The sequence below is a fragment of the Bacillus rossius genome, chromosome 12 (assembly GCF_032445375.1).
Source record: "Bacillus rossius redtenbacheri isolate Brsri chromosome 12, Brsri_v3, whole genome shotgun sequence".
NCBI lineage: Eukaryota > Metazoa > Arthropoda > Insecta > Phasmatodea > Bacillidae > Bacillus > Bacillus rossius.
This window is the reverse complement of record NC_086339.1, coordinates 40,221,193-40,246,036: the sequence shown is the minus strand read 5'-3', so window position 1 is coordinate 40,246,036 and position 24,844 is coordinate 40,221,193. Positions and strand designations below refer to the sequence as shown.

Below are 24,844 nucleotides of genomic sequence, written 5' to 3'. Positions count from 1 at the left end.
ATGCGGCCGGAGGAAGTGGAGGACTGCTACCTCACCGCTCTGCAGCTGGTCAGAGAGGCCGGCGAGGTGAGGCAACCGCAGTCAAAGGTCACGCAAGCGTCCATAACATGGTTTTATCCTGTGACTCTAACATATTAAATTTAATGTTTGGTAAAAACCTGGTGAGATAATTCTTTGGTGTTATGGAAGAGTGTGTTAATTCAAAAACATCAAATTTTAAGAGAGGTGGAAGAAAGTCAAGGATCATTTGAAGGATATGCCTTTTAACACTTTATATGGTTTGTAGTTTGTGTTGCCTGTATAAAATATCAATAATTAATAATATTACGACTAATATTTGATCGTGAAAATAATATTAGACTTTCTTCCACCTCTCTTAAAATTTGATGTTTTTGACTTAACCCTCTCTTCCATAACACCACAGATAAATTATTTATGACCCAACTACAATCGCTAATAAGCTTTCGGAATATAGCCTACTAACTGAAATATCATTTAGGAGAAATAAAAATAAATTAAAGAAATCGGCTTGTAAAAAGTAACCTTTATTATATATATTTAACATACGCTTATCAATGCCGTATGTACGAGATTCTCTAAAAAATTAAGGATGATTAACTAGTTTGGAAGGAAATGAAAAGGATTATGATTGAATGGCTCGTATGGATTAACGACAGTAAATAAAGAGTAAGCGTGAAAAGATGAGTTAAATTTTCGGCGGAACGCTTTCGTAGTGTGGAGGGAACACCCTGAGAAAACTCGCAGGCACATAGCAAAGTCCGCCCCAATTCCCTCATGCAGAGAGTCCGTGATTGAAGTCGCTGGGAATTTTACCGCATTAGACTAATCGGAGAATAAAATTATAAAGATTACGTTTTTTTAGCAGTAATGAAATAATTTTTTTTTACATTCATTCGAAAATATCTAAAATTTTGCCTGGTAAAAAAAATCTCCTAAACTGATTTCTCTAACATTTATTCTTACCAGTTATTTACAGAGGCTTATAATATATATATATGTGTGTGTGTGTGTGTGTGTGTGTGTTTCATTGTTTCTCGTTGAATGCAGAGTCCATAAAGACTTCAGATCAGAATAACACAAATTGGAAATATTAGGAACATAATTCGCAGTAACCGGTAAATAGAGTAGAATTAAGCAACCATATATTGAAAACAGAAACATCGAATTTTTAACATTTATTGTTGGCATATTGAGAAAACTGCATACAGCTTATAGTTATCTGCTGTGTCTAGGTATTTAAAAGTGAATACCATGCATACCCTTAAGCATAAAAAATAAAGATACTAAATAGGCAAAACATTTTTAGCATTCAATTTTTTTTGCGAGTGATAAACCATTAAGTTTTGTGTACTATAACTAATAAAAAGTTTATTTCTATAAAGATACTTATGTAAGCAGTGGTTGAGTAAGTACATATCTACTATATAAAAATAAGTCGGGTTTTCCTTCCTGACGCTATAACTCCAGAACGCACGAACCGATTTCCACGGTTTTGCAGTCGTTGGAAAGGTCTCGGGCTCCGTGAGGTTTATAGCAAAGAAAATTCAGGAAAAATTCAGGACAAACAACATTTTAAGTAGATGGCGCCGGTGCGTGATACATTGTTTGACAACTACTCATTGTTCTCTGCTCAGTTAATTTCATGTGACAAACCTGTATTATGTTTACTGTGAAATTGTGAAAAAAAAGAAAAAAAAATAAGTTATTCGTTTCCTAACATTTCAATTGGAAACCATCAAATCAACAACTTATTGTTCTCTGCTCAGTTAATTTCATGTGACAAACCGGTATTGTGTTTACTGTGAAATTGTGAAAAAAAGTAAAAAAAAACATATAACGTATATTGTGCAAATTTTTATTCAATTTCAACAGCAGGCATTTGTCTTTAAGGTCGTAAGTTGAACTGTGTAAATTATGTGGATCGTGCATTTGAGGTTAAATTCACCACTCTGTCCATAGCCCAAAATGCCTAGAGGACGACGTGCCAACATCGGCCGCCGCACAAGACATGCAAGCCAGCAACAAGTGTATTCACAGAACTTAAGCGAATAAAGACAAAATATAATAAGAGAAAATGCCCGATTGAGACAACGCGTGAGCACACGAAGATCATTGGCATCATACAATCGCTTGGCATTCCAATATGATCCCACTGCGAACTACAGTGATGATGAAAATTTAGATATTGGACCAATGACGACTATATGCCGATATTGCAATGCGTTAAAGTTCAAAAGAGAAACGGCTGGATTGTGCTGCGCAAGTGGAAAAGTCAAACTGGATCCATTACTTACACCACCACAGCCACTGAAACCATTGTTCGATGGAAGTGATCCCGATTCCAGCCATTTTCTTCAACACATCCTTGAATACAATAACTGCTTTCGCATGACTTCCTTTGGAGCTAATATCATTCGAGAAGGCGGCTTCATGCCGACTTGCAAGGTAAAGTATCACTCACACCAACACAATGAATTGCAATACATAACAACTACATATACAACACACACTACACCATCACACGATCAGAAGTTACACCGTATTCTTAAACAAATGATTGTTTGCAATTACAGATACAAGGACAAATATATCATTTGCATGGTTCAATGGTGCCAACACCAGATGAACCGCATCAATTTCTGCAAATATATTTCATTTCGTCGATGGTGGATCAGCTGAATGTGCGGTGCAATATACAGGGAACACAACAGTTAAAGAGACGAATTATTGAATAGTTGCAAGCATTTTTTCACGCTAATAATGCTACTCCATTCACTCCTTTAAAGTATCTATTGTATTAGTCGCACACTTTCCTTTTCAAATTTTACAAGTATTTTATAAGAATTAAAAATTCACAATCACAAATTTTCATGACAATCTGTATTGGGTTCGGCCTAAAATGAATATTTTTTTTAAATTAATATAAATTAATTGAAAAATTGAGTAATTATGAAAAAAGAGATAAAATATATTTTGAACATCCTCAAATAGTTTTTCGTTAAATAAAAATTTAATAAAAATATAAATTTTTGACGTGACAACGTCTAATAAATCGATGAACGCTGGCTGCACGCACGAAAAATTGTCCCACTACGGATGTCCCACTATGGATGTGTCCTGTTTACGCATCCTTGGCATCTCTCTGGTATGTTGCGGACGGTACAGAGAACTCGGCCGGCACTTGGCGGCGTACTGCTCAGGTTTCACCCCGCCATACTGCAGGGGTAGGCGGGTCGCGCCAGTTGGATCACGCCTGCGCATGTCGCCACACACGGCTTTGGGCAGACGACAACATAGCGGGGTTCGAGGTTATTGTGCACCGCGCCACGGGAGTATATTCGCAAGGAAATGGCGTTCTTACAAGTAATTATTATTTTAATTACTAGTGTAAGTATATTTAATCAGTGTTGTATGAGTATTGTTTTAGCTGTGTAACTAAATATTTATTGCTGGTATGATACTTTTCACACTTTAGTTTGACATTGGTAATTATTTGTCATGAGTTATTATTTGATCAACTAAATCACACACCGTTTTATAGTTATGAGCCTACGAGCGTGTAAATATTTCGAGTCCAACAGAGAATATGCTAGTTAAAAGAAATTCAAACAAATATCGTGCGTGGAATATTATTAATTTATAACATATGAAACATTTGTTTCCAATGTGGCTTAGTGGCTGTGCGATTAGCATCGTTGACTGCCAATCCACAGGATAACGGTACGAATCCCGACCGAAGCGAAATTTTTTTTGTACTTGTAAAAATAAATACGACGCGCCCGACACTTTAAAAGTAATAAATATATTTGAATTAATGAATGCAAATAAAAGTAAATTTATTAATTAAATTGTACATTTCATTTCACTCCTTTGTATCTATATAAAATAGTGATAATTCAATAAAAATTATTCCATTTTATTCATAAAAGTATGCAGAGGTAGATTTTATTATACAAAAGATAGAAAAATTAAAAAAAAAATTCTTCCTTAAAGAATATTATATTTTTAATGCCTAAATGTTTTGGTTGCAAAAACCTATTACGGCCCAGTCTCAGGCCGAATATATTTCCTTTTCTTCTGGATCAATCATTTCATCAATGTTTTGTTATGACGTTGTCACGTTAAACTGTCGTCCGTAAACCGACTTTACAGACAACCAATTTATTTTATAATGCTGATTTGGAGTCAGGTTCACCTCCTACCACAAATATTCTGTTCAGAATTGAATATTCTTACTAATAAATACGAATCTTAGAATGGTCAGTACCAAGTTAAATCATATCTCAGTAGATCTTCAAACAAGTGGAAAATGTAGTGATGGTAGAGTAAATAATGTGGTTCAGCAACTGCTGGTGCCAGTGCTGTTTCTGCTACTGGTGCTTGTGCAGGTACTGTTATTGCTGCTACTGCTGTAGAGGCAACGATGGATTTAATGAATCTTTAGAGAGAGCAGTTGGTGCATGTTAAGGCGGCATATTCATGACATATTTTGAGTCTTTTTTCTCAACGAAGAAGTATCCCAAAACACAAGAGTAGAAAAAAAACTGCAATGAGAAGAACTGATCAAACTAACCAACTGACAGGTGCAATTGAAAGAGATAAAAGTTTCAATTATAATGGTAGCATAATTAATTTCTCCTCAAACTTGAGTCGGAGCGTAGAGCCTGAGCCGATGTTTGCCATTTTGGATTGTGATGTCACGGCGGCCATATTGGATGACATTGACATTGACCTTTGACACAGCTGCAATCTTGAACTCTATAATCATTAAATCAAATGCCCCACTCCCCTATCGTTGCAATTTACCTCATGGAAGCCATATTGACATCAACTGCTTCAGTCTGCGAATGTTGAACTTTTCGTTAAGGTCGCGATCTTGAATTATGACGTCATTCTGCTATCTAGTTCTGAAATCACAACCCCTTTTTTTTCTATTCTGACGTCATGTCCACCATATTGTTTTCGTCTGCTGGAGGTGCCATCTTGAATAACATCACGACCGCCAATTTGTTTTTTTTTTAAATTTCTGACATAGACCGCCATCTTTGATACAACCAATTTTTCTGCTGTTTGTTCCTAGAGAGCACCAGCATTACTCTTCTTCGTGCACGTAAGATCGATGTTTCATTACCTGCCAATGTTGTTGTGGTCCTTATCGACACACTAAATTTCATTTTTTATATAAAATACATTGGAACCGCGGTGATTTGAATCATGATGGTTTGGACCTCTGTTATGTAAAACATATGCATTTGATCGCACGGCCATCGAGACAATTACCAGACCGAGAAATAAATATGTTATGTTATCTAAAACACACAACACATATATTTAAACTTAATTTTTTTTATATTTGAAGAAGTATTAGCTCTCCCATTGAAGATCAAGCCGCCATCTTTAATTTAAATACTTCCTACCAGGAGCGCTAGTTAACACACATCGCCTGTAGGGGGTGCCGCCGCCAATTTCTTTTCAGTAATCGATGATAGAAGGAGCGCTAGTGTCACGTAGTAGGTATACACGCCGTTTGCTAGCATGTGCTGCCACCATATTAGTTTTATTTTTACCCGCTAGAGTGCAGTTATTATTTATTACCTTGACATCCGCCATCTTGTTGTCTATCTTGGCCGCCATATTGAAATTCTGTAATAATTTAGCTAGAAATTTCAATAGGTGATCCAAAAATCATTAAAAGTATTGCTTATTAAAATATTGATTGATTCGCCACCTATAACAGTGCCTAGTTAGAATATTGGTCAACACGAGAAAGGCAATTTAGTTAAATATCACCATAAAAGTGACAGGTACGATAAATAAAACAACAAACTATTAATTAAATTTTTTTTACATAATTTATACAAGAACAGAAACAAAAAAAACACTAGCATTTCTCGATTTGTTCATCAGCTACACTACAGTGCATCTTGAACAGCTTACCTCTTACACCACAGTTCAGTTTTAACATGTCGTCGTCACTTTTTCTTCTATAAACATAAGTTCGTAGAAACTAAAGTGGTTCTAGCAATCAGCTATCGATGACGAGGAATTCAATCATTGTCTATAACTATTGACTTTAAAAAACTGTTTTTCTTTAGCCTTGGTTCAGTTAAAGAAAAGTCAATAAACTTGACGAAATCTGTTGTAATTCAGCAAGACGACTCCGAAGAATTTATTTCACATAATTAAAATCGTAGAATTAAGTAACACTTAAAATAGTTACTATCACTGATTGACAAATGAACTCTCAAGGTCAGTTCCCCATTGTTCAATGAGTGTTCCGACGAAACATTCGCTACTAGCACGACGGAAAATTAGACTTGTACTGTCTGACTGGTCGTTAAAAATGTTCTTCCCTATGTTATAAAAACAAACTTTCTTAAGCTTCGCCCTTTGAAGATTTTTACAAGTAGGAAGTGACAACAGTTGAAGCTACTCTTTCAGAACTACAGGAGATTTCGACGGATGCAGTATCGATAGTAGAGCATACCTTGAGGACGTTCGTGGCTGACGTTTTACCAGTGTTGCAGTGGTTTTCAACTGCGCCAGTGACAACGATAAAAGAAGCAGCAACTGACGGTGTCCCATCATGCGACTGTACGCACTGAGACAACATCGAAATCTTGAAAATTCGTGATTACACAATAAACAATTGTAGTAAGATCTGTGAACGCATTAAATATCACTGCAACAGGTATTGTAGTCAGTTTACACTCTATGAAAACTTAAAAAAGCACATGTGGATTTGCAAAGGACTGATTAAACATTCATCAGATTTAAACTTTACATTCTGTGCCAAAGTATTTGCAAATATTCCCAGTACAAAAGTCATGCAATATAGCACTATCCCTTTAATGAAATAGAAAATTCTTCTCTGTGTGTAAAATGTGATGTACCAATTAGTCGACCTGATACATTGAAAATACATGTCAAGGTATGCAGTGGACTAGCTTTAATTCGTGGGTAGCTGATGCAAAAATCGAGAAACATTAGTTGTTTGTATTTGTTCTTGTAGAAATAATTAAATAATCTTTAATGTTGTTTTATTTCACGTATATGTCATTTTTATTGTGACATCTAATTAAAATACATTTTTTATTGACCAAGGATCAAACTAAACGCCTTCATCGATCAAATCAATAACTATTATAATAAGCTTAATAATTATAATTATGGAATTTTTCGCGAATTTCTAGCTAAATAATTACAGAATTTCAATATGGTGGCCAAATTGGCAAAAAAATGGCTGATGTCAAGTTTATAAATAATTACTGCAAACTGGTGGGTATAAATTATACCAATGTGGCGGCAGCACACTATAGCAGATTGGGTGTGTACTACATGACACTAGCGCGCCTTGTATCGATTACTGAAAAAAAAATGTGGTGGCACCCTCTATCAGGCGATGAGTGTTAACTAGCGCTTTTGGAAGCAAGTATTGAAAATAAATTTGCCAGCTCGGTCTCAAAAAGGTAATGCTATTACACTTACATATTAAAAAAAATACAAGTCCATATATTGGTGTTATTTTTTATATAGGGGAGAGTCTTACAGTACCGACCGTCTTACAGTACCGACCATTCATAGTTCTCACTTCTGACACTAGATAGCAGCACTTTGCAGGCGTTCGTGAATAACTTTTATCTTCATTGATTATATTCTTTGGCGACTACCATCTTTGTTCATAGTTATGGAAACCGTGAGCCAGAGAAGATGTTCGTTTACATTTCGTGCGCGATAAATTGATTTGACGAAGGCGTATCTCCTTTCTGGGGTAAGGTATTTTTTCTTTTTTAGCATCCACTTAATCTCTTGAGTATAAGGTTAAATTACATGGTATTAAATTCGTGATATTTCACGAGATAAATGTGCAGCTTGCATTAATGTTACCACCTTGCTGTCGTACAGCACCGACCACCCAACTGCCGTCCAGTACCGACCAAAAAATATATCAACAAAATAAAATCATTTAAGCTTTATTTCTCTTTTCAGAGAAAAATGGCTGCAAATGAAAGAAGAAAGGAAAATGGAAAGAAGACGATATGAGATCGGCAATACAAGGAGTTGTTTCGCACAGTACGACACAACGTCAAGCAGCTGAGATGTTTTCTGTTCCCAAAACCACATTAGGAGATAGACTGAGAGCCATTAAAACTGGCAAAACAGTAAATTTAACCCCTCAGATGGGCAGATTTCAAATAACTTTTGATGTAGAAATGGAAAAAAACTTGTTTTTTAAATGCAAGACCAAGATGACAGTTTCATGCCTTTAAGCAGGAGAGAATTTATGAAATTAGCATTCGATTTGGCTGAGTATCTTAAGTTGCCTCACCAGTTTAATAAGGAACACAAAATAGCTGGGAAGCAGTTTTATTATGACTTTATGGCTCGTCATCTCGAGCTTTCTTTGAGAACTCCAGAGTCCACAAGCCTTCAGAGAGCTTTAGGATTTACCAAACATCAAGTAGATCGCTTCTTTAATAATTATTCCGAGCTGCTTTCTATACACAATTTCCCAGCCAATAGAATTCACAACTGTGATGAAACTGGGGTCTCAATTGTTCATGACAATGATGTCAAGGTGATCTCACAAAAAGGGAAAAGGCAAGTAAGCAAGATTACATCAGGAGAAAGAGGGGAAAATGTTACAGTTTTACTGTGCATAAATGCTGCTGGGTACATTTTTGTTTCCCCCTCTTTGTTTTCCCCAATAAACAACAAGTAGATGCTGTTCTGAAAAAAGATGCTCTTTCAGGAAGTATTTTTGCAGCTGAGGAAAGTGGCTGGATCACTACTAAAGCATTCTTGAAATGGCTGGAATTATTTGTGGAGAGGACTCATCCCACTAAAGAAGAACCAGTTCTCATTCTTGATGGGCACAGCAGCCATAAAGATCTCGATGTTATCATGTTTGCTAAGAAAAATAACGTTCACATGTTAAGCCTACCTCCACACACTACACATCAGTTGCAACCATTGGATCGGGCGGTTATGCGGCCTTTCAAAGGAGCATTCAATCAAGCTAATAGTGCCTGGATGAGGAAGTATCGACCTTTAAAAATTACTCAGAGGGATGTTGCTGGTCTGGTTAACACTGCCTACACTTCAATCTGTAAAATGAATTTGGCACAGTCAGCTTTTGCATGTACAGGACTTTGGCCTTTGAACCCAGGTGTGTTCTCAGATATAGATTTCATTCCTTCTGAACACTTTCGAGAGTCAAAGATTACTGATGATGAAGATACTCCAGTAACTTCGGAGGATCAATGCCAGTCTGCAACATCGATGCCAACTACAAATTTGAATGTTTTCAACTGTATAGTTTCCAAATCGGGACCTGCATTATACCTCTTCCTCCAGCTGATCTTACTGAACTGCAGCAGGGTCCTTCTTTGCTCTCTCCAAACAATCGATCAGAACAGGGAATTTTATCGGCTCTCACACCGACCATTCGAACTGAACCACAACCAAAATATTCTACAGTTCTCACTCCAACTTATCTCAATGAACACCAACCAGACACTTCATCATCAGCTCCAGATTCAATCTCAAATATAAATATTTTACTACCCTGTTCTTCGTCTTCTTCTTCAGAAACTGTTGATTTCAACAAAATAATTGAAAAAAATATCTCCTTCCAACAAACCTTCAGAGGTCAAAGTGAAAAAAAGAGTCCAACGAACACAACAATCGGAGATCCTTACCTCAACACCTTATAAAGATCTACTTGTGGAGAAAAGAAAAATTACTGAAGAGAAAAGAATAAAAGCAGAGAAGAGAAGGGCTGAAAGAAATGAAAAGAGAGATGAAAAAATCAAGACGATAAAGTTCGGCGTTACTGGAGAAATGGAAAGGAAGTAAGGCGAGAAGATCACTAGAAAATATATGAAGAAACTAGACTTTTGTGAAAATTCTGATTGGAAAAAGCATACAGAAGACAAAACAGAGTGTATCATTTGTCGTGAATCATTTGAAGAAGACTGTGTGCAGTGTGTCCAATGTAAAGGTTGGGCACACGTTGAATGTACAGCTCAAGAAGGCATATTATATTTGAAATGTAACCTTTGCAAAAAGTGAACTCATCCAAGCAAGTGTAGTGAATTTTTTCATTTTTTGTTGGATTAAAATGTTATTATTATTAAAATATTAGTATATAAGATCTTAAAACTTTTAAAATAATTGTTGGTCGGTACTGGACGACAATTTTTTGCACTCTACAAAAATAAGCATTTTTATATTTGTAAATAAAAATATTTTTAATATAATTAAAGAAACATTATAAACGTGTTTTTATAAAGTACTAGTCAAGGTAACAGATTAATGTTTTAAAATGCAATATTTAATCACACAACCTAAATTAGCGTTAAAAAACTTAAGGTGGTCGGTACTGTAAGAACCACAACATATTTATTTCTTAATATGGTAATTTTCTCGATGGCTGTGCGGTCAGAGCTGTATGTTATCAAACTCAGAGGTCCAAGCTTTCACGGTTCGAAGCATGGCAGTTACAATGTATTTTGTAAAAAAAAAATTAAATTCAGTGAGTCGATAACAATCACAACATTGGCAGGTAATGGAACATGAATCACATTTACATGAGACAGAGCGATGCTGGTGCTCTCTAGGAACAAACAGCAGAAAAATGGTGGTATCCAAGATGGCGGCCTCCACCAGAACCGAAAAAACGAAGATGGTGGAAAAGAGGGCGGGCTTCAACAGACGAAAACAAGATGGCTGACATGGCGTCAGAATCGAAAGAAGTGGTTGTAATGTCAGATACAAGATGGCGAACATAACGTCAGAATTAAAGATGGTGACCGTAACGAAAATTTCAACATCCAAGGATTAGGGTGCTCGATGTCAGGAAAGCTGCTGTGAGGAAAACCGCAACATTCGGGGAGTGGGAAATTTGAATTTAAGATGGTGGTATTCAAGATGGCAGCTTACATCAAAGATCAGGTCCAAGTTCAAGGTCAAGTTAATCCAAGATGGCCACCGTTACATCACAATCCAAGATGGCGGACATTGACTACAGCTCTACATTTATGCTCAAGTTTTAGGAGGAAGTATTATATATATACTACTCATAATAAAAATACATTAATAAAATTTTATACACACAAAACGTTTTTACCACAAGAGAGTGACTAAACTCAAAACAGTTTATAAGTATTAAACTTTTCACAGTATATATATAATCCATATAAACAATTACTTCATCTTACGAGTTCAACATAATTAACTGTCGCACATGAGCCATAATTCATTTTGATATTGGGATTTTTCACTTAAACTGGTATATTGGTAGTAAAGTAAATGATCTTCGAAGGGCTCAAATACAAAAGGGGACAATGTTCTTAGAAAAAAAAATCAAATTTTGAGCTTAGAAAATTATAATATAGCAACTCCATGACACAAGCTTTATAGGTTACAACATTTTTGTGTGCTTAATATAGCAATTCATAAATTACCGTTTGCTCCGTCTTGAAATACTTGTATCTAAGGAGTACACGGGAAATATCCAATGGACCAATGTGCAACGAAGGTATGCGATGTACAAGAAAATTGTAATATCAGATAAAATACAAGGCACGAATGCATAAAGTTCTAGTTGTTGGCACAAGCCGAAGAACAATAAATAAATATATACCGATCGGGTCAATAAATTTATTTTACAAGACCCAGTCTCATTAAACTATGGACAAACCTTGTATACAAGGTAAGGAAACTTTTAAAATTTAAATGGTTTTTTAATATAGTTGTAACTTTTTCATTATAATACTGCTCGAACTATCAAGTGTCAAGACCAGAGGTTTTAAAAATGAATATATTTAGTATAATTCTTAGCAGTAAAAACAATTAGAATAAAAAGCAGATGTATTGAAAATCCTTTATCACAATTAAATTTATGGTAATCATACTAGACCAATAAATCTTCCTCCGTACGAATAACTTGTCTTGGCTTCTTGTTTCTTGAGTTAAATTATGTAAACCACATATTGTTAATCATGTAGCTAGAACAATAAATTTTAAAAATAATAAATCTTAAAAGGATAAAAACTTAGATAAAAATATATTGGCAAACTTTACTAAACAATATAAACTTTACCTACACATTTTTATTTATTATAAGTACAAGATAACTTTTACTCTCAAAGTCTTGAGGGTTTGAAGCACTGGGCATAATAAGCTCGTGTGGTTTGTAGTGTCGTAATAGACGTGAAGCAGAACTTCTAGCTGTTTCAAAGATCATGACTGACGGACATCTAGTGGTTGTCACACAAAACTTGACGGAGGGTTTGTGATTGCCACGCAGATCGTACCGAGGGCTTTTGGTTGTCACCCTCATCGTGGTTGAAAGCTAGTGGTTGTCACACAGGTTTTGTAAGCGATTGATAGAGTTGGTCAAAAGTTGGCTTATGGTTGTGACGCAGATCGTGATGGAAGGGTTCAGATCAGTGAAGAGTGTGAGCACGAAGACCCATGTTGCCGACTTAGTGACGGTATATGACACCAGAGTGGAAGACTTCCTGTTCAGCAGCCTTAAGAAGAAATACCCTTCCCACAAGTGAGTTATTGATACTGTAGAAAAAAAACACAAATTTAGTGACGGTAACGACTGATAAGCATTTAGTAGTTTTTTTATTGAATTGTGTAGTCAGAAAGGAATCATATAACATTACAACACATATTTACTAAATACTAATTAATAACATCAAAGAGCAACACAATAACTTTCACTAACTTCTAAAGATCAGTAAAAACCTTTATTAAAAATCTGTTTTGAAAAATTAGGACCTCCTTAAATATGCAATGATTGTATTAGACTATATTAAATGACATATTGTAGTTAAAAGTAACTACAATAAAATGGAAGTACCAGTTTGGTTAGTGAAACCGAGCCTTCATTATAAAAATACAAATTATTCATTTAAGAACTGTGATCTACATACTTATATTTAGAAAAGTTTTTGTATTCGCTAAAATCCCACAATGGATCCATACCAAATGTTTTAATTGTTAAGTCCAGACACTATCATCTCTACTGTACCTACTCTCAGATTCATCGGGGAAGAGAGCTCGTTCGCTGAAGGCTCGCAGCCTGCTCTGAGCGACGCGCCCACCTGGATAATCGACCCTATCGACGGAACCATGAACTTCGTGCACGGCCTACCTCTGGTGGCGGTCTGCGTGGCGCTGGCGGTGAACAGGAAGGCCGTGATTGGCATCGTGTACAACCCGGTGCTGGAGCAACTGTACACCGCCGTGGCTGGCAGGGGAGCCCTCCTCAACTCCGAGCCCATCAGGGTCTCCAGCGTAACAGGTATCAGACCTCTTTTGCTGGCAGATTAAACATTAAAATATTTTCAGAATTGCGTTTTTGTTATCTACAATGCAAACAGAAAACATTTTAAATTTTGTATGCTATTTCTGCAAATATACAATTTTTTTTACACTCTGGTCGTTGATTTTCATACCCGTGAAAACTCATTCATTGCTTTTGATAACATAATAATGTCAAACTATTACTATCACCCGTTCATCTACAGCTAATTAAATAAGATTTTTTATTTTACGTAATTTTTAATGCTTAATTTATTTTACATCATAAGTTTGAAGCTACACAATTATTAAATTTTTAAAATATTTCTTTTAAAATTATAATTTAATTTAATTGTATCATGCCACAATTATTATTATTTGTAACATTGTTATTTTTAATTTTTCTGATGAATAAATTGGATACTTCAATTTTCCTTTAATGTTTTTTTTTCTATTTAATACTATAATTAATATTAAAAAAACATTTTATCAAGAAATAATTTTCATTAGGATGAGAATAAAAAACAACTTCCATGGTTTAAGCATTGGTTTTAAATTGTTTAGTTTTCTAACTAGAAATATAAAGGTTTTTATTTAATGCAATTTTTAATACTATAAGCAAAATTGTAATGTTTCCAAATTTTATGAAAGTTTCACATATCTGGAACTTGGATCTAAGAATAATGAATTAAAATAATCTAAGAATTTGTTGTCATTTTCCGACGCTTTTACAGACATTTCCAAAGCTTTAGTGAACGTACGAAGAACATTGCCAACGACTTCAAAAGGTGAAAGAGCTGAGATTGACTTCGAATTAATAGGAAAAATGTCAAAGAAGACCCACGGGTAAGATCTCAGTGCAAGAGAATCATTTTTATTTGTTGTCTGTGGTCTTTATAAGTGTGTTTAAAATTAATAGACAGTGAGTTGTGAAACACTTTACTAAGGTGTTTAGTAATAGAACTATTCTCGTCTCACATGAAATTTAAGTAAAATTTTACTGCATACATCTGAGCTGTGCGCACTTAATGGCGCCCCTTCTTTCTCTGTAACTTCTGAAATGATGTTCGCGACACAATTTGGGCTTGCGGCGTGAGGGTTACCTTCCTCCTTGTCTCCCCGACGCTTCTTTATTGTTCCTACCTGTGTGTGCACCACACTATAGGTATATCCCGCCGCTGTGCCGTGCGAGCGCGGGGTTGGTGCGTGCAAAAAAAGTTCGAGAATCTTCCTTCTCTGTCTCAATTTGGTCGCAGATTTTAAGATGGTTGATAGTTTATGTCTTAATACATTAATATAGATGGCAATCATGGTTAACAATTTTATGTGGATGTTTCCTAAGTCGTTGCTGTAATGGACAGTATTACAATATGTTATGTATAATAACATAATTTCTTCCCGCTTAATAAATACTTTTTCTTCTTTTCTACCTGTCAAATTGTATTAATGGGTCATTCTCCAAAAAGTGTGCAATTTCAGTCCCGGTCAGTTTTAGAGTAATATAACATATTTTTAATGCTTGAAAATGCAACATAAATTCAATGGAAACCAATAAAATTTAAAAAACCTGTAGAAAATCTGAATACAATATAATCTCAGTTTTTATTTGTCACAAAGTGTGCAATATCTCACCTCCGTGGCTTGTCCCCGCCGACAACTAAGCACTTTTATCAGTTCACTTTATTTGAATGGCACAATTTTTATCTGCTTTTATTTATTTGCCATAATGTATACCTGTAAACAAGGTTTTGTTGATAAAATAAAGTGCATAATTTATTTATTTCATAATTATACTGGGTGTTTTATGTTTGTCCCTCACACAGGTTCTTACCTCCATCAGTAAGACTTGAAACTGTAATAATTTACTATAGAGTGCATTGCAAGAAACAATCTGTAGACAAAAGCAAGGCATGATATTCATTTTGTTTACTCTTAAAAATGCAGTTTAGTAAGTTGTTTCAAATGTGTATTTTCTGAAGTTTTTAGTATGAAATATGGATATTTGTTTTGAAGTTCTCACCTCCGTGATAATTATTTCAAGGTAAGAAACATTGGATTTAACTTTCATTCTATAGATAAATGTAATAATGTGGGGAATAAAAGTGAAATCAACAAACACAAATGTCCTAACCTCAAAAATATCATAATTATTTAACTTCAAGTTTTAAATTCTCACCTCCGTTACCCTCACCTCCGTTACTTGCAATATTCACGGAGGTGAGAAGAAGTAACAGAATAACATTTTTTGCTCTTAAAGATGCATTGCTATTAAATGGATGTTCAATTCTTCTTTGTGACCTACAATTAAGGTTATTATAGTAACAGACACTTCCATTTTTCAAAACTGTAGTATAAATAATCACTATTTTGCAAAATCTACAATGCAGTGTTTAAAAAAATAAAAATAAAAATTATTGAACATGAAATGTCACAAGCTTCTTAAATGTAGCTACGTATTCTATGCAAAACAATTTTTCTGGAGTGATGCTTCAAGAAATGTATGCAAAGTTTACTTTCACTAATAATATTTAATTTGAATTTTAAATATTTTTATTACTTTAACTGTACAACCCTAATTGTAAATAGATTTGTAAAAAATTTATTTTTTGTATTTGCGGGATCTAGTAAGCTAATTACAGTTCGTTCTACATTTCAGAATGACTAAAAAGGACAACATCTAAGAAATTTATATTTCCTGAAGTTGAGGATACTTCTGTTGTTGCAAGAATAGATATACCTAGTCCAAATTATTGAAAAACCTTTGGTGAACAATCGTGGGCATTATTTATTCAGCAATAATCTGGAAGGCTATGAAAACCTTTCATGAAATGTATTTAAAATACTTTTAATTTGTGAGACCAGTGTGTGTGTAATGCAATATTTCAAATTATTACTAGTAAGTTTTAATACTGAATAGAAACTTGAAATCGGAGGCTGATTTAACAGTGCAAATTACTTGCTTACATCAAAATGTGAAATTTAAGTTTATGTAAATTAGCGTAATTGTGTCTTAATATTATAGGTAAATTTTCTGCCTGTCTGTGGTTATTTATTATACTGGCTTCTAGAGATTAACTCTACTCTATGAACTCTTTTCTCACCTCCGTTAACTTAATCTCACCTCCGTGAATGTGAACTTTTTAATATATTATCTTTTTGAAGAACAATCACAACAGGAATAATGTACATAATACTGTAGGTAACGTGTAAAAATAATAATGAAAAAATCATATTTTTAAGTTTTGAGATTTCAAAATCCAAATCGCACACTTTTTGGAGAATGACCCTAATATATAAATATATTGTCCTTGCAAACTTTTAATTTTTGAAGTTAGGCTTTATTTAATACTAACAAAAATTACTCGTCCCAGCTATTCGCAAATTAGAACTGACCAGCTGTAGTTAGTGAATAATTTTTGAAAATATTTGCTTTTGTCTTCGTGGTTACCAAACGCTTTTAGTAAAATATTAACGTCAAGGGTAACTTGTACCGTATTAAACAAGGATAGCGTACGTGTTACTTAATCTGCGTTTTTTTGTTCCTACACCTAACTTGTCTTTTTTTTTTTTTTTTGTAATTTAACAATTGCCATGTTGATAATGCTTAAAATAAATTAGTATTAGCAAATTATTTACAAATATATGTTTATTAATGTTTGCAATAATATGTAGTCTTAGTTTCTGAGAATTCTCATACTTATTTTTCGTGTTTGAAATCTTACCTTAAATTTGATAGATATTTATAACGATCAAAGTAGATATATTTTTTACCATTCTCCAAAGAAATTACATTTAAATCAGTGGTCATGGGACCGTTTTACTGTTTATGGATACACGTATGAAATTTTTGGTTTTGATAGATTTCGAAGGAATACTACCGTAACCATAATTATGGTGGGACTTCCGGAAAATTTTTATTTAATTTTTCGTTTCATGGTCCATTGACCACAAAACCATCTTCAACTCAAAAGTTTATTTATGCATACATCACATTTTTTAGGAACACGATAACTGCCGTAATTTTTCACAAATTACTTCCACACTGATACATAAAATATAATCATGAAAAAACTCGGTCATGTTAGTTAACAGTCAAAATCCGACCAAAGAGGTAGAAATGGGGAAGGTGTTTTTTTAAATGATGGTTCCTGATGACGGGAACAGATGTCAGTTAATTAATCACTAAAAATATTACTAATATGTCCTAATCAATATATATATTATAAACCTATACCTATAAGTTATTTATATTCAATCAACTGATTTGAATAATATAATATTAAAATGAAATATCTTAAATAAATTTCGATTATATTTTAATCTATATTAATTATATTATAAGAAGGATACACATTAAGTATGTTTCTTTAAAATGTGCAAATTCTTAAATATAAACCTATATTATTATGCCGATTATATATACCTAAAACGAGGGGCGCCAAAAGTACTTTTTCTATTCATCGAAAGTTGTGAGAAATTTTACATTGTTGAGACCGGCTTCGTTTTCAAGGCTTCACTCTATGTATTAAGCCTATTTCTTGGTTACAAATGTATCTTGGCAAACGAAGAACGTATAAATTGGCTTTGGAACTAGAGAGTTTCTTTAATGTATTCGTTTAACTAATTCACTAAAATACGTATAGATATTACAAAAAAAAAATTTTTTTGGTTACTACGCGCTGGCAGAGATAAAATTAAAATAATTGCTTTCCGTTATCTCTTATAATCATCCGAAATATATCAACGTACTAAGCCATGGTGGTAGGCGTGTAAGTTTACTTTTTAAATACAAGTAAACAATTTGGTGTGCAGGATTTTGAAATGGAATGTTATATACATCATAATTTTTTTATAATATGTTATCAATTTTTTATAACTTTTATCTATTCATTTTTAAATATTTTAGTGTATCAAATCAAAAATAAATATACAGAAGATCTGTGTTGGCCCTCATAATTACACGCATATATATATTTTTTAATTTTATAAAACACTGTGTTGGAGAAGACAGTCAGAAGTTTGTTAGCGTTTATTTGTAGACACGTGTGGCTGGGCAGCTGCGCGGTGGAGCTATGCTTCGTGGCGGCAGGGAGCATCGACGCCTGCTACTGGGACAACTCGAGAATACACTGCTGGGACGTGGCTGCTGCCACGCTCATAATACAAGAAGCAGGAGGTGTGGTCATCGAATCGAGAGGTAAACACAACAGGTGTTTCATATGAGAAGCGAGTCACCCCAGACCACATCTTTATATTACATTCTTTCAAATAAAATGGAATATATATATATATTCATACCATAAAATATCAAGCTGTTTACAAAAATATTAAAAATAATTTCAGGCAAAAACTATCCCACTTTCGTTAAGTCCGCGTATGTTCACATAGCCTGCGGCGTTGAAACTTAAAATGTTGGCGAATTTTGTTGAACAATTATGTCAACAGAAGCTGTTTATAGGTCTAGCATCCCAGCACACATTTTCATAAAGCTTTATGTATTAATTCAGTGTTTACTATAACGACTACTCTGTTTAATAAATTTTTAAAATAATATTGAATTATAGAAAAAAAATTGCTTGTCTGTAAATCGGTTTACGGACAATAGTTTAACGTGACAACGTCATAACAAAACATTGATGAAATGATTGCATACTTTTATGAATAAAATTGAATCATTTTTATTGAATTATCATTATTTTGTATGGATACAAAGAAGGAGTGAAATGAAAACTACAATTTAATTGATAAATTACTTTTATTTGCACTCATTAATTCAAATATGTTTATTACTTTAACGAACAGATTATTTTAACTATAACTTTTACTCATGTTTGCTATTTAACTTCTTCCAATCTGTGTTATTATGTTAAGGATAGGAAAAGTAGGAAACGAATGGGAGTGTTTCAAGTTTAATGTGCCTCGAAATGTCAAATCGATGGTTGTTCCAATTGAGTGGAAGAGAGATATGCGGCGCATGCGTACAATGAGCGTAACGGGACACATTGTAACGGGACACATCGTAACGGGACAATGTGCGTTACGGGACACTTTTTCGTGCGTGCAGCCGGCGTTCATCGATTTATTAGACGTTGTCACGTCAAAAATTATTTTAGTAAGGAATTGATACTTACAAAATGTTTGTTAGGAAACGTACTAAGATACAACAGCTTTACAAATGAATTCTTCACATAAATCATAATAAAATAAATCCAGAGAGACCTAACATTATGAATGATAATAAACACCTCTAAGTAATTATATCTATTTGTGATGAAATAGTTAGAAAATTCTGTTTTAAATAAACAGAGAAAGACGTTACAAATTATAAAAATGTAAACTAAATAGTTTAAAAATTTCGTTAATTAATAAATGTATATTAGTTATTGGAAACCTAGGGTGCAAACTCATTATATGCTAATAATATTATGATCTACTTTATTATTTAAAAATATATAAAATTGTAAAATTGTGTTCTGAAATAAAGAAATCAGCCATTTGGTCTTTAAAATTTACAGGTAGATAATAATCTTCTTCAGGAAATTATTATTAGAAAAATAATTAGCTCGGTGACGAGTTAAAGGATGAGGTGACATTCGGTCGGACGACAAACAATTATTTAATAGTTCATAATAGAAAGACCGGACTTAGCGGAATATGAGAAATTTCCGTGACAGAATCAAGGAGAAAACCTCGCCTACAGCAGCCGGCGTGGAACTATGTTTCCCGGGCTGAGAAGGACGTAGATTAAACGAGACCTCATTTGGCATGCAGAAAAAAAGTTAAAAAAAAAAAAAGATCCAAACCATGAAAATTACCCAAAACTCGAACCTTCTGCCACATACGGTTGCAGTTTCGCAAATTATTGCCAAAAAAAACCCAACAAATTAGACAATACTCTCTCTCTCTCTCTCTCTCTCTCTCTCTTGACCAACCAAAACAGAGGACAAAGGAAAGGTACACAGAAGTTTAATTAATCTTGAAGTACCAAATATATTCACCACAAATACAATCACAAAAAAAAATCATATCCATAAATGTGAAAAACAAGAGGAGTCAAAACCATTACTGAATGGAGCCATCTTGATGAATGACTGACACCGACTAAGAGTGTAAATAATAACGAAACATTTGAGCATCGAAAGCTTACTGAACTGTCACCAAGTTGAGTGGACTGTACAAAAAAATATCTCTTGGAATGACAAAAAAAAAGGGCAAAGAGGGAATTTTTACAGAAATGATAGTAAATAAAGTTAAGAATGTGTAAAATGAAGTTAAATATCATAAAAATACAGATAACATTTTAGGATTTAATTTATAATAAATATTGCAACGACAAAATTAATTTAAAAAGGTCCCGGAATTATGTCCCATTAGGAATTACTTGCCGTTCACAGATTATACTTAACTTTCTTTAATGTTAATACTTGCTGTTGGTATAAGAAAATATGTGCAACAATATCACATTGAAATTCCGTAAACTCTTTTTAAGTTAAAGTAAATAAACGACTAATTCGATGTATGATTTATGGAAAGTTAGTTTGTAATTGCTAAAATAAAACTACTTAAAAATATTGTATATATACGAGAAAAATATCTGTACACCATGTGTTCACTTTTCACCCCTCCAGAGTAAAAGAAGACCCCTTCCACACCCAACTTGTGTTTGCGTCCATTTTGCACAACATTGCTGATATCAAAAATTATTTAATCGTACAAATTTCTGAATTAAAACCCATCATATCAGGGTGTAGGAAAAATTCATAAAAACATATACAATTTAATATTTCTTAGTAAAATGTACTTTCAAATAAAGGCAAAGTAGGTTTTTTTTTGTTGAAACAGCTGTCCGAAAACAAATTAATTACTTTTTGGCACTTTATTTTTAGACTGATTTCTGAACTTTTTTTATACAAACACTAAACACTAAACTAAATAGAAAAAAAAATTCAAATGCATTAACAACAGACCAATGTGACAGGTTTCCTAATATAAATATATATATATGTAAACATTCATAAAAATTATATGTAATAAAGACAAATAAAGGTTATGATTGAAAGGCTCGTACCATATCAAATATTATCTGCTACAACTTGGGCACGCTCCCATTTAATACTAATATAATATTACTATAGAATACATTATTCATAAATTTGTATATAAAAAGAATTCTAAAGAAAAATCTCAAAATTCTGAGACCTCCCTACTTTACTACCGCATTACGTCTAGCTACGAAGGTATTTTACAATCCTAAGAAAATTACAATCGTTATCTTCTCTTAAAGAAACCTGATAACAGTTTAGTGCCGGGAAAAGTCTAAGTTCGCTAAGCGCACTGCCAACCAGTTCAAAAGGTCAGTGACGTCACTAACTCCGCAACTTTATCGCCGCGTTACCAATGCACGCAATACACTCGTGCTAAGTCTTCCTATCTTTGCAATATGTCTACGGGCTTCGACTGTGAGTTTTCTTTTTTTACAGAATACAAACACACATTAGCGCACCGCTACTTGTTCAATCTGCTTGTTTGATAACCACGCTACCAACCATTCAAAACATGTAAGTCCGTGGCCACTTACTTGTTGTCCTCGGTTATGCCCCTTACCTGAGCACCTCGCTACACAGCTGTGTCTTACGTGTCCGGTCGTAACACTGTTTCCAGATGCGAAGCATCTGCGCGCAAAAATCCGCGCAATAGTTTAACTTGCACGGCGTAGCACTCTTCTATCACTTGGTCGTTCTAGGAATATTGTTTATAACGCACCACACCGCGTGTAGACGTAACGTCACGTAAAAGTGTTTCATTTCATGCACCACTATTATAAACCAAAACACGCCCGATACGCATGCGCAACAGCACGCCGCGTCCAGCCATCACACTCCGTACTGCCGCGGTCAACCACCACTGACGTCACGCCCTCTAAGGGCCATCGACCGATTAATTTCTCGAAACAGTTCAAACATTTTAAGACCTTATATAAATACATAGCATAAAATTACAAATCAAAAGTTACTAAAGAACTTAATAAAAATTATTGCCAACATTTTAGTTATTACATGCTTACACTTAACTCAAATTTCTAGAGGCAGCTAAAACCTATCGGCCAACCAGGAATAAACACAGTAATAAAACACTTAACTTAAAATAATTTAAGCAGATACAAATGAATCTTAAACAATTCTGTAGCCAAAAAAATATATATATAAAAATAAAGGATCGTCTTAAATATCGTCTGTGTATGGCACACAAACATTTAAATGAGATTGCATAAAATAATTTCTTGACTAAGGGATTGCTGAGGACAAAAATATGAATATCATCCTAAATCTGACTCTCCTCTTCTCTCAACCCCTTAGGCTAGCTCCGGTGTAATACCCCACTCCTTTCCCCCTCCCCGTGGGGACGCCCCTAGACTTAAGAGAGTCCTCGGCATGCTTCTAGCATGTGCGATGTGTGGGCCATGTTAGGAACTAAACTAAGGTATTTCCTAGATGTTACTGTGATTTACCCACCAGAGACCGCGACCTCCGGGAATCTCTTTTCTAGACTTTAGCCCCACTCTAGTGCTCGGCGCATCACCTACCAGTCTCTTCTGAACAACACTTTGTTCGAGGTTCTGGTGTTCCCCACCAGGGACCACCACTTTCCAGGCTGTGATCATCTCCTCCTCTCTCCTACACTTATCTCATCACCGCTCTCTTTTTATTAACTTGAGACACCTAAGCCTACTTTTAACTAGGCATGGCAACCTCCCCTCCAGACTGTCTATATCGGACGCATCGTCTATCTCTGAGGATTCTCCGAACCAAGTGTTTGGTAGCGAAACTTACGATTACGGCATGTAGTCACGTTGTAGATGCATCCCCTTCTTTCTCGAGCTTTCTCCAAGAAGAAGTGCCCATGTATTTATAGTTGTGGTAGTTTGTCTGTAGTTGTGTTGCTGTTTTTCCATCACCCAAAATTTGTTTCAAATTCAGTGCTGCCCAAAGCAATTGGTAAGTGAGATTTATTTTCATTTCTGTGTGGCCATTTAAAGAACAACATTTACTGTTTTGGGTCATTTTCCTTTTTGTCTCACTACGCACGCATTCCTTTTTTGCATAACGTGGGTTCAACTTAACACACGGACCATATTTTTTGATATGCCTACAACTAATTTGGCCTCCCGTCCTGCACCACGGCTGGCCTGTGCTTCTCAAGAGTTGCTTTGTTGGGCCCATGATCTCCGGCTCGCTGAAGCTGGCAGGGAACGAAGGTGGTTAAGAAACACCAAAAATTGAGGGCTATGAAAATTGTTGTGCTTAATTCCAGTGTCACAAGATCGTTTATTGTCTTCTTGTTTCCAAACAATGTTGACTCAAGTTAAAATAACACATGCAACACGGTTATAATGGCCGTAACTTTTGTAACTTCACATTTTACCTTTTTTAAAATTAAATAAAGGAGGATATAAATGATTGTCCTTTAATTAGTTTAATACGGAATCTTTCATAATAAACGCAATGTATCATATTTCTTTAATTTTATTTGGATGCATCCCCCATTATGCTTAGTCCAAAATGCTTCACTTGGGGTAAGTTAGCTAGTTAAAGTATAGTTGCTTATTTTCTGGAAATACTGAAGAAAGTGGAAGTATCATTAACGTTAAAAGTGTGAATACATTCATACCAATTTCAAGAATCTTACTATTTTTCGATATTATTCCGGCCAGAACTCTCTTCAAGGTTTGTTGTTATTGTATTATATAGTATTGTATTGTTCAAAGGAGATGCAAACAGTGGTATCAAGGTTTCTTACAATTATTATATGTCATTAAAAATCGACGTATTAAGAGACAGAATGATACTTGTTTGTTCTAGGAACAAAGAAAACACGAAAAAAAAAAAAAAACCATACACTCGCAGGCGAAAAAATGTGACGACCACCAAATCCAAAATAAGCTATATATATATATAGCTTATTTTGGGGTATATATATATTCATTTTCTATAGAAAGAAAAATTGCACAAAGCTTAGTGTTAATTTAATTACTTCTATGCTCGTATGTCTCGTTTTGAATAAAACTTACAACACAACCACGAACTAACAATCCTTTCCAGACATAACCTTTTCCATTGTCGGTTACTTATAATTTATACAAATTTATATATTTCTTCAAGTATATTATTACTTTCAGTTTCATTTGTGACAAAATTATTTTAATTTGAAATGCAGTGAGACAAAAATTTTATGCATGTAGCAATTATAATTCATTTTTTCCGAACGTAGCTTAATTATGCATATACAAATGGTTCTTTGAAATCTAGGCTACATAATATTTGGTATGATGTCGAAATGAATTAAGCTTTAGAGTCGCTAAAAATGTCAGTCAACCCTGGCTGTGGTTCCAGATGGCGGCCAGTTTGACATGATGACCGGCAGGGCATTGTGCGCTGGCACGGAGGCGCTGGCGACCAGCGTCCTGAAGGAAGTAAACAACTACCTGCAATCTGCATCTGCGTGA

The 24,844-nt window shown here is 34.4% G+C and overlaps 1 protein-coding gene across 1 annotated transcript; it reads left to right on the top strand.

Annotated features, from left to right (window-relative positions):
• Nucleotides 1-24,844, top strand: LOC134537964 (inositol monophosphatase 1-like). Its single transcript, XM_063378983.1, has 6 exons — nucleotides 1-66; nucleotides 12,453-12,586; nucleotides 13,080-13,342; nucleotides 14,076-14,187; nucleotides 18,381-18,538; nucleotides 24,732-24,844. Exons 1-6 carry the CDS (start codon nucleotides 1-3, stop codon nucleotides 24,842-24,844), a joined length of 846 nt encoding a protein of 281 aa, XP_063235053.1.